The 9,905-nt window shown below is 42.4% G+C and overlaps 1 protein-coding gene across 2 annotated transcripts in view; it reads left to right on the top strand.

The window, feature by feature from the left end:
• Nucleotides 1-9,325, top strand: part of THEM4 (thioesterase superfamily member 4) — a 31,148-nt gene extending 21,823 nt beyond the window's left edge. Inside the window, exons 5-6 of one of the 2 annotated variants that reach the window (XM_012811758.2) lie at nt 5,588-5,712; nt 9,119-9,325. In XM_012811758.2, the coding sequence (XP_012667212.1) occupies nt 5,588-5,712; nt 9,119-9,159 (166 nt within the window). In that variant the 3' untranslated portion in view covers nt 9,160-9,325. The remainder of the gene's footprint in view (nt 1-5,587; nt 5,713-9,118) is intronic. The other variant, XM_023519426.1, reaches the window with a different exon arrangement.
• The last annotated feature ends 580 nt before the right edge of the window (nt 9,326-9,905 follow it).

The raw sequence follows: 9,905 nt of genomic DNA on the forward strand, positions 1-9,905 counted from the left end.
AATTCTTCACCACATAGATTTACCCCTGCAGTAAACAAAATAGTATGAATACTGGGATAGGAATAAAGATAGCAATAGGACAGGATAGAATTTACAAACAGAATTCACTCAATGAGGTTTTGTGGATTATCCCTCATAGTAGGAGCCATGTAATTTACAAAACATCTCAGTGTGATACCCCTGGAGGTCATGAGGATTATGCGGCTGTTGTGGGGGAGCCATGCTTTATAGGTTATATGTTTATTTACTGTAAGAAGTCTGTAGCCAAGCATGTCCTTTTAAGGGCATGAGCTAGGAAAGGACTCTCAACCTAGAAAATGTCATTAGTTTATTTCAAGAATCAGGAAATGTTTCTGTAAATATTTTATGCTTTATGGGCTATATGGTCTCTGGCATATCTACACAACTCAGCCATTACAGCAGAAAAGCAGCACAGCCAACACATAAGCAAGCAGGTGTAAATGCCTACCACGAAACTTTATTTACAAAAACATACTGTTGGCCAGTGGGCTAGAGTTTTCCTGCCCCTGTTCTGTTTACTTGAAGGTCCAGTTGGAAGACATTAGGTAAGGTCACTTGTTCCTTTCGTTTTCTGGGTTTTCTTACTTGTTTGTTTTCCCAGAGAGTATTTCCCTATGCTCCACACACACACACACAGTCACTTGCAGGCCAGTTGTTTAACTTCTTCCTCCCCAGCTGCCATTAATAGTAACTTCAAAATAAATAACTTAAAAGAATAGAAATCTATCATGCAAAAGAAATCTTGAACAGGCCTCCTGGGCTGGCATTGCAGCTCTGAGGTTCCCTGAAGTACAGGCTCCTCCCTAATCACCGTTTCACAGTGCAGAATGGCAAGAAGAGCCATCAATATGTCCTGGACAGCAGGATTGAGGATGGGGAGAAGAAGGATGTCATCTTTTTATTCAGTTTTATTTTATTGTGGTAAGAGATAGACCCGCTGAACACAATCCAGTATTGTTGACAACTGGCACGATGTTGTGCAGCAAAGCTCTAGAACTTATTCATCTTACATAATTGAAACTTCACACCCATTGATTAGAAATTTCCTGTTGCCATCTCTCCCAACACCCAGCCTGCAGTGACCACCATACTACCCTGATTCTGTGAGTTTGACTATTTTTGATACTTCGTACAAGTGGAATCATGCATTATTCTTCCAATGGCTAGCTTATTTCACTTAGCATAATGTCTTCAAGGTTCACCCATGTTGTCTTAGATTGCAGGTTTTCTTTCTTTGTTAAGGCTGAATAATATTTTGTTGTATGCCACATTACATTAAAAGAGAAGAGAAAAAGAGGAGAGTGAAGAGGAGAATGAGGAGAGAGAGCGGAGGAGAAGAGAGTGAGCCACATTTTCTTTATCTGTTCATCCATCAACAGACATTAGGTTGTTTCTACATCTTGGCTGTTGTGAATAGTGCTGCTGTCTACAGTGGGTGCTGATAAGTACATATGTCCTCAAAATCCTGATTTCAGTTCTTTGGGGTGAATATGCAGGAGTAGGATTGCTGGATTATATGGTAGTTGGAACTACTGATACTCTTTTCTATACCATTTTGCCTTCTCACTAGGAATGTACAGTTTTTCCACTTTCTCACCAGCACTTAATGTCGTTTGGGTTTTTTGGGGTTTGTTTTATAATAGCTATCTTAACCGGTGTGAGTTAATATTTCTTTGTGGTTTTGGTTTACATTTCCCTGATAATTAGTGACATTAAGCATCCATTTGTTACTGTGGTCGATTTGTATATCTTTGGAGAAATGTCTATTGAAGTCTTTAGTCCACTTTTTAATTGGGTTGTTAGTCTTTTGCTATTGAGTTGTGTGGGTTCCTTACATGTTTTGAATTTTTTTTTTAGTTTAACCCCCTGTCAGATATGTAGTTTGCAGGTATTTTCTCCCATTGTACAGGTTGCCTTTTCAATGTGGTGACTTGTTTCCTTGCAGAAGCTTTTTGGTTTAATGTAGTCCCACTTACCTATTTTTGCTTTAGTTACCTGTGCTTTTGGTGTCATAGCCATGAAATTGGTGCCAAGACCAACATCATGGAACTTTTTTCTTCCAGGACCTTGTTTTCTTCCAGGACTTTTATAGTTGTATGTCTTACGTTTAAATTTGTAACCCAGCTAGGTGAGATGGCTCATGCCTGTAATCTGGGAGGCCAAGGCAGGTGGATTGCCTGAGCTCATGAGTTCGAGACAGACTGAGCAAGAGCAAGACCCATCTCTAAAAATAGCTGGGTGTTGTGGTGGGCACCTGTAGTCCCAGCGACTTGAGAGGCAAGAGGATCACTTGAGCCCAAGAGTTTGAAGTTGCTGTGAGCTATGATGCCATGGCCCTCTACCCAGGGTCACAGAGCACCAACTCTATATCCAATAATTAGAGAAAAATATACTTTATTTCCTAGCACACATTTGTGAAAATTAATCATGTATTGGTTTACAAATCCAATCTTAATAAATTTTAAAGAATCAGAATCTACAGGCCAAGTTCTCTTGGCCACATTAAATTAGAAGTCAGAAATAAGAGAATTTTTTAGACATCTGTAGTAAATTAGGGGAATACTAGCTACTCTACATTTTACTTACTACCTTAAACCGGTAGACTTTTGTTGTTTGCATGATAGTCGCATGTGGTTACCCTGGTCAGTAAGGGACTTGCCCCCAAGAAGGGATTCACACCAACTCCTTCCCAAGTGTGCCTCCTCTATCCTCCTAGGGCCTTAATGTCTTTATTTAACTATTCAAGCTTATTCTAATCCTTTTATTATCAATTTTGATAACATTTTTCTGAATTATTTTCATTTCATCTAAATTTTTAGATGTTTTGACATAATATATAATATTCATAGTATTCTCAATTTTTAAGAATCTCAGCTAAATCTAGGCGGCACCTATAGCTCAGTGGGTTGGGGGCCACATACACCGAGGCTAGCAGGTTTGAACCCCAGCCTGGCCAGCTCAAACAACGACAACTGCCACAACAACAACAAAAAAATGGCTGGGCATTGTGGCAGGCACCTGTAGTCCCAGCTACTTGGAAGGCTGAGGCAAGAGAATCACTTGAACCCAAGAATTGGAGGTTGCTGTGAGCTGTGACACCACGGCACTCTGCCCAGGGGGACAACTTGAGACTCTGTCTCAAAAAAAAAAAAAAAAAAAAATCTCAGCTAAATCTATAGTTAATATCATCGTCTTTGGCCCAAATAGTTTTTCTTTGTCCTCTCTTCTCATTTTCTTAATCTGTCTTGCCAAAGATTATTAGTCTTTTCAAAGAGCTATCTTTTGACTTTGTTGAGGTTTCTGTTGTATATATGTGTGTTTTATCTTTTATTTTTAAATTTTGCTTTTATCATTATTATCACCTTTCTGCTTCTAACACAAGTCTGATTAAGTTGCCTAGCAAAACTGGTCTAAAGAAAATGACCTAAATCTAGTTTTCTTTTTTTTTTTTTTTTTTTTGAGATAGAGCCTTAAGCTATCCCCCTAGGTAGAGTGCTGTGGTTTCACAGCTCACAGCAACCTCCAACTCCTGGGCTCAAGCGAGTCTCCTGCCTATGCCTCCCAAGTAGCTGAGACCACAGGCGCCCGCCACAACGCCTGGCCATTTTTTGGTTGCAGCTGTCATTGTTATTTGGTGAGTCTAGGCTGGATTCGAACCCGCCACCTTAGGTGTATGTGGCTGGCGCCTTAACCACTTGAGCCACAGGCGCCGAGCCTAAATCTAGTTTTCTTTGCCAACCAAATTAATTTGCACCTAAATATTAGTTACATTTAGAAAATTTTATTCTATAAACACAGTTGAGATAGTTGTTGCATTATTTTATATTTCTTGAGATCCTTTCTGTTGACTGTAATATTCTAGGACTTCTGTTGTAATAGAATTCTTACACACACTAGATTAAGCTAAAAAAGGGAACATAACATTCATGTGGTTGGGAAGTCAGGTGTAGCTGGGCCATGCCTTCTTCTCAGCCTGCTTCATCCTCGGGTAGCCTTTCCTAATATAGTGACATGATGACCACCAGCCAGGCTTGCATCTTATAAGCCTAGCACCCTCAAGGAAGAAGAATCCAACACCAGGGGCTCCAGCACAAGTTTGAGGATTGACTGTTTCAGCCTACGCCCACCCCACAACCAGTCACTGGGAGAGAAGGGGCATCACCTGTCAACTCCAGTCAATCTACATGGCTGAGAATGGGGGGGAGATGGTTCCCCAATAAATGAGTCTATAAGTATGTGAAAAAGAGAATGAAATGAGGCACAGGGCCTAGGTAAGCAAAGAGTAATGTTACTAGGTAGATGCTGACCAGGCAAGAGTGCTTGCTATCCACTGAGTCGTAGTCAATGTTGAATCAGCTCAACAAAAGAGCAAAGCTTGGTTATTCCATCAAGAGGTTCAGGAAAAGCTACTGGGAGTAGACATGTCAAGAGACCCCGGGAGGGGAAAGTGGGCTGGGGATAGTCGCAGTGATAACTTCTCTCCACCTGGTGTAGTTTTGTCATCCACTTGACAGTATTGTAGGAGCCCTGCCATGCTCTACCTTACATTTCTGCCATCTGAAATTTCACCTTTAAAGAATTGTCTTTTTCATTATGGTTCTATATATCCAGGATTCCCAGTGGTGACTATTACCACTAGTCATATGTAGCTATTTAAATTTAAATACAAATTAGTCTGGTGCAATGATTCACACCTATAATCCTAGCACTGGGAGGCCAAGACAGGAGGATCACAAGAGGCCAAGAGTTTAAGACCAACCTGAGCAAAATAGCAAAACCCTATCTCTATAAAAAAATTGAAAAATTAGCCAAATGTGTCCAACACCTCTAGTCTCAGCCACTCAAGAGGCTGAGGCAGGAGGATTGCTTGAGCTGGGGGATTTAAGGTTGCTGTGAGCTATGATGATGCCACAGCACTCTAACCTGGGCAGCAGACCAAGACGCTATCTCAAATATAAATATGTTTAAATTAATTAAAATTAAATTTAATGATTTCAGTTTCTCATTCATACTGACTTTGTTTCAAGTGCTCGGTAGGCACAGGTGGCTGCCAGATTGGAGAGCTCCAATGTGGAACATCTGTACCATTATAGAAAGTTGCATTGAACAGTGGAGGCGTTAACTAGTAATTGTTGTTATTAGTGTCTTCTAGTGACAGTTACTCGAAAGAATTGGATGAGAAATTTTGATGACAGAGAAAATAAGAAGAGTTACCTGGGACTATCCCCTGATCTCATTTCCACTTCCATAAAAGATTTCAGCTCCATCCCAACTTTGCTCTGGATGTCCAGATGGGACAGTCTCTGCCTCACAGAGCTGGCATCCCTGGCGATCTTTTTGAAGCAAGCGCATAAGGGCAGACAAGGACTATAGACCCAGGAACTGTCCTCTGAGAACAGCCATGCTTAGGGGAAAGGCACAGGAGAGGCCACTGGTGCCTGAGCCCTCAAGGAGTGTGTCAGCCAGGGCAGTCAGTGCCCATTAATGTCACATGTCATAAATTTTTGCCCCGTGCCATGCACTTGACCATCTTTCAAGAAGCTCATTTTTTCTTTTTCCTTTTCAGACCAATCCCTCTTTGTTCTGTTGTTGTAATAAACAGCCAACTTGATAAAGTCGAAGAAAGGAAATTTTTTGTTTCCTGTAGTGTTCAAAGTGTTGATGAGAAGACCCTGTACTCAGAAGCAACAAGTAAGAACCTGCTATTGTCCCTTTTGATAGGTCAGGTTGGTTAGGAGTTTTATTAGTTTGCTTTTAATTTGGGGTTTGGAGGGGGCATTCATTTGGTTTGGTTTGGTTTTTTCTTTGGTTTTATAACCCATATATAGCCAGAAATTCTTATTTGGTTTTGTTTCATTTTCTTTGAGACAGGGTCTTGCCCTGTGGCCCTGGCTAGAATGAAATCGTCATTGTTCACTGCAGCCTCAAATTCCTGGGTTTGAGCTATCCTTCTACCTCAGTCTTCTAAGTAACTGAGACAATAGGCACATGACACCATGCCTAGCTAATTTTTCTCTTGTTGTTAATATTTTTTTCTTTTTGAGTCATTGTCTTACTCTGTTGCCTCAGGCTAGAGTGCTGTGGCACCATCATAGCTCATAGCAACCTCAGACTCCTGGGTTCAAGTGATCCTCCTACCTTCCCCTCCCAGTAGCTGGGACTATAGGTGGCTGCCAGAATGCTGGCTAATTTTTCTATTTTTAGTAGAGACAGGGTATTGCTCTTGCTCAAGCTGGTCTCAAACTCCTGAGCTCAAGCAATCTACCTGCCTCAGCACCCCCCAGAGTGCTAGGGTTACAAGCATAAGCCACTGTGCCCAATCCCAATTTTTCTATTTTTTGTACAGACGGGATCTTGCTCTTGCTCAGGCTGGTCTCAAACTCCTGGCTGGAAGTGATCCTCCTGCCTCAGCCTCCCAGGGTGTTAGGATTAAAGGCCTGAGCCATCATGCCTAGACTCAGAAATTCTTTTTTTTATTTTGAAACAGAGTCTCACCATGTCGCCAACTCTTGGGCTTAAGTGATTTTTTTGCCTCAACCTCCCAAACAGCTTGAACTACAGGTGCCCGCCACAATGCCCAGCTATTTTTTTGTTGCAGTTGTCATTCTTGTTTAGCAGGCCTGAGCCAGGTTCCAACCTGCCTGCCTTGGTGTATGTGACTACGGGCTCAGAGCTACAGGTGCTGAGCCCCCTCAGAAATTCTTAATTCTCTGTCATTTAAAGTTAAAGGTATTCTTATACGTTGGGCTATTTACCAATTTCTATCAAAATTACAGATTTATGGCTCGGCACCTGTGGCTCAAGTGGCTAAGGTGCCAGCCACATACACCTAAGGTGGCGGGTTCGAATCCAGCCCAAGCCCGCCAAACAACAATGACGGCTGCAACCAAAAAATAGCCAGGCGTTGTTGTGGGCGCCTGTAGTCTCAGCTACTTGGGAGGCAGAGGCAGGAGACTCGCTTGAGCCCAGGAGTTGGAGGTTGCTGTGAGCTGTGATGCCATGGCACTCTACCCAGGGGGACAGCTTGAGGCTCTGTCTCAAAAAAAAAAAAAAAAAAGAAAAAATTACAGATTTGTGTGCCCTTTGACCCACTTCCAGGACTTGATCTAAGTGTGCAACATCATAGTGTATCAGGTTGGATTGCTGTGGGTCCTAGTAATTGTATTACTCATCCAACATTATTTATAATAGCAAAAGATTGACAAAATAAATATCTACCAATAGGAGAAAGAACTACAGCTCCTCTATAAATTATACTGTGTGTGTAAAAAAAGTTGTGGTGCCATCAGTAAGGACAAGGAAGGTCTTTGACATGGAGCTATCTCATTGACAACAGCCCAGCACAGTGTCAGAGCCAGAGTGGAGTGAGGTGTCTGCACAGGGAGTGGCCCAGGCAGGGCGTCAGAGCCCACGCAAAGGAAGGAAGGAGTGGCATGTGTGCCAGAGCCCATGCCGAGTGTGGCATCTGCAGGGCTGACAGCAGTGCTCGGGGCCAGATCTCCACTGTCAGAGACAGGAATTAGAAAGAGACTATGCAATGGGCCCTGTGGTGTTAGATGGGGCCTGGGAACTTTAGACACGTATATTTTTCTAGTCTTTTGCTCTTGCAAATAATGTGATCAATAACTTCATATATTATAATTTTGCATACATTTTGGAAAGTAACTCTATAATGGTTTAAGGGGAAGGATATCTTTGTACTAGCGTCACAATTTTTTGTTAGCTTAAATTGTTTAAAAATGCAAAGTTATAAATGAGAATGAGGGGAAGGTAAATGTTTGTATTTGTGTGCACAAACTGTCTCAAGGATGTCACACACCTGACTTGTTATTTCAATGTTGGTTACCACATCTGCCTTGTATAATGTGCTCCTGTATATAATGTGCACTCACGACTTTGGCCCAAACTTTCAGGAAAAAAAAAATTTTCGTTTTAATTTTTTAATTTCCTTGCTTATTTTTTATTTCTTTGCTTTTTGTTGTTGTTTCTGTTGTTGAGGCAGAGTCTCACCCTATGCCCTGCACAGAGTGCAATGGCATCATAGCTCACTACAACCTCAGACTCAGGCTGTGGGCATCTCACTGTCTCAGCCTCCGGAAGCCACTATTTTTTTGTTGTTGTTGCAGTTTGGCCGAGGCTGGGTTCGAACCCTCCACCCTCGGCATATAGGACCGGTGCAGGGACCACCCTATTTACAGAATTTTTTTTTTTTTTTGCAGTTTTGGCCAGGGCTGGGCTTGAACCCGCCACCCCTGATATATGGGGCCAGCACCCTACTCACTGAGCCACAGGCGCCACCCTATTTACAGAAGTTTTTATTAGTTTTATTAGATTTTTTACCCTTATAACTAGTGCTTTTTGTGTCTTGTTTAAGAAATTGGTTTGTCAGCTCGGCACCTGTGGCTCAAGTGGCTAAGGCGCCAGCCACATACACCTAAGGTGGTGGGTTTGAATCCAGCCCAGGCCTGCCAAACAACAATGATGGCTGCAACCAGAAAATAGCCGGGCGTTGCCGTGGGCGCCTGTGGTCCCAGCTACTTGGGAGGCAGAGGCAGGAGACTCGCTTGAGCCCGGGAGTTGGAGGTTGCTGTGAGCAGTGATGCCACAGCACTCTACCCAGGGGGACAGCTTGAGGCTCTGTCTAAAAAAAAAAAAAAAAGGAACTGGTTTGTCTCCTAAGTATCAGCTGTTTGCAGGAGTGATGAATAAAAGGAGCAGGAGGAAGAGAATTTGAACCCACAGTCGATTTAAGAATCCCATTCCAGGTGACAGTTGTACCCCTGTCTCACTGAACCTTTCAGTATCATAAAGGTGCCAGACAGCACAGTTGTGATTTTACTTCTTTTCCTTTTGCTGTCTCTAACGGAAGTGGTAATGAACCATGAAATGGCCAAGCGAAGATGGTTACCCAGGGAGAGGTGGAATAGTATTTTGATAGTTGAAAGTTGATTCTTAATTTAGCTGAAAAGTGAGAGTAGGCAAGTAGACTATAGGTGCTGGTATGAACCCAGTGCCTTCCTTTATACATGTCTATTCAGAGTCCCATCAGAGTGCAGTCAGTTGATTTATACTCATCTTCTGTTATTTTTTTGTGTAGGCTTATTTATAAAGCTGGATCCTGATAAAAGTCTGACATAAGAGCTGCTGGTGAATTCCACGCCATTCTGCATAAGGTGCTCCCTCCAGAGGAAGCAGTTGTCGGCCCTTCTGCTCTGCTCACCCACTGCTGAATCCCCAGAGGGAAAGTCCTGTAACACTGACCTCCCTGAACAGTCTCCTGAATAAATACTCCAGGAGTTCAGTTTCCACTTTCTAAACTTTTTAACACAGAAATGCTCCCAGCGAGAGTATCAGCAGTTTTTTGTGTCTCCTTAGGGCAGTAGTTCTCAACCTTCCTAATGCCATGACACATTAATACAGTTCCTCATGTTGTGGTGACCCCCAACCATAAAATTATTTTCATTGCTACTTTATAACTGTAATTTTGCTACTGTTATGAATCTAATGTAAATATCTGATATGCAAGATGTATTTTCATTGTTAAAAGGGGTTGTGACCCACCGATTGAGAACCACTGCCTTAGGGTATGTGTTTCTGGTTCTCCTGAGATTCACATGGTTCCTTACAGCTGCACAAGTGTAGTCTGTCCCACTGCACATTGAAGTAGAAATACTGTGTTGAAACTTTTTTTTTGTTTTGTTTAAGAGACAGAGTCTCACTTTGTCACCTTCGGTAGAGTGCTGTGGTGTCACAGCTCACAGTAACCTCCAACTCCTGGGCTTAGGCGATTTTCTTGCCTCAGCCTCCCGAGTAGCTAGGACTACAGGCACCCGCCACAACACCCAGCTATTTTTTTGTTTGTTTGTTTGCAGTTTGGCCAGGGC

Source organism: Otolemur garnettii, unplaced genomic scaffold, assembly GCF_000181295.1.
Source record: "Otolemur garnettii isolate 467f Iridium unplaced genomic scaffold, OtoGar3 scaffold00174, whole genome shotgun sequence".
NCBI lineage: Eukaryota > Metazoa > Chordata > Mammalia > Primates > Galagidae > Otolemur > Otolemur garnettii.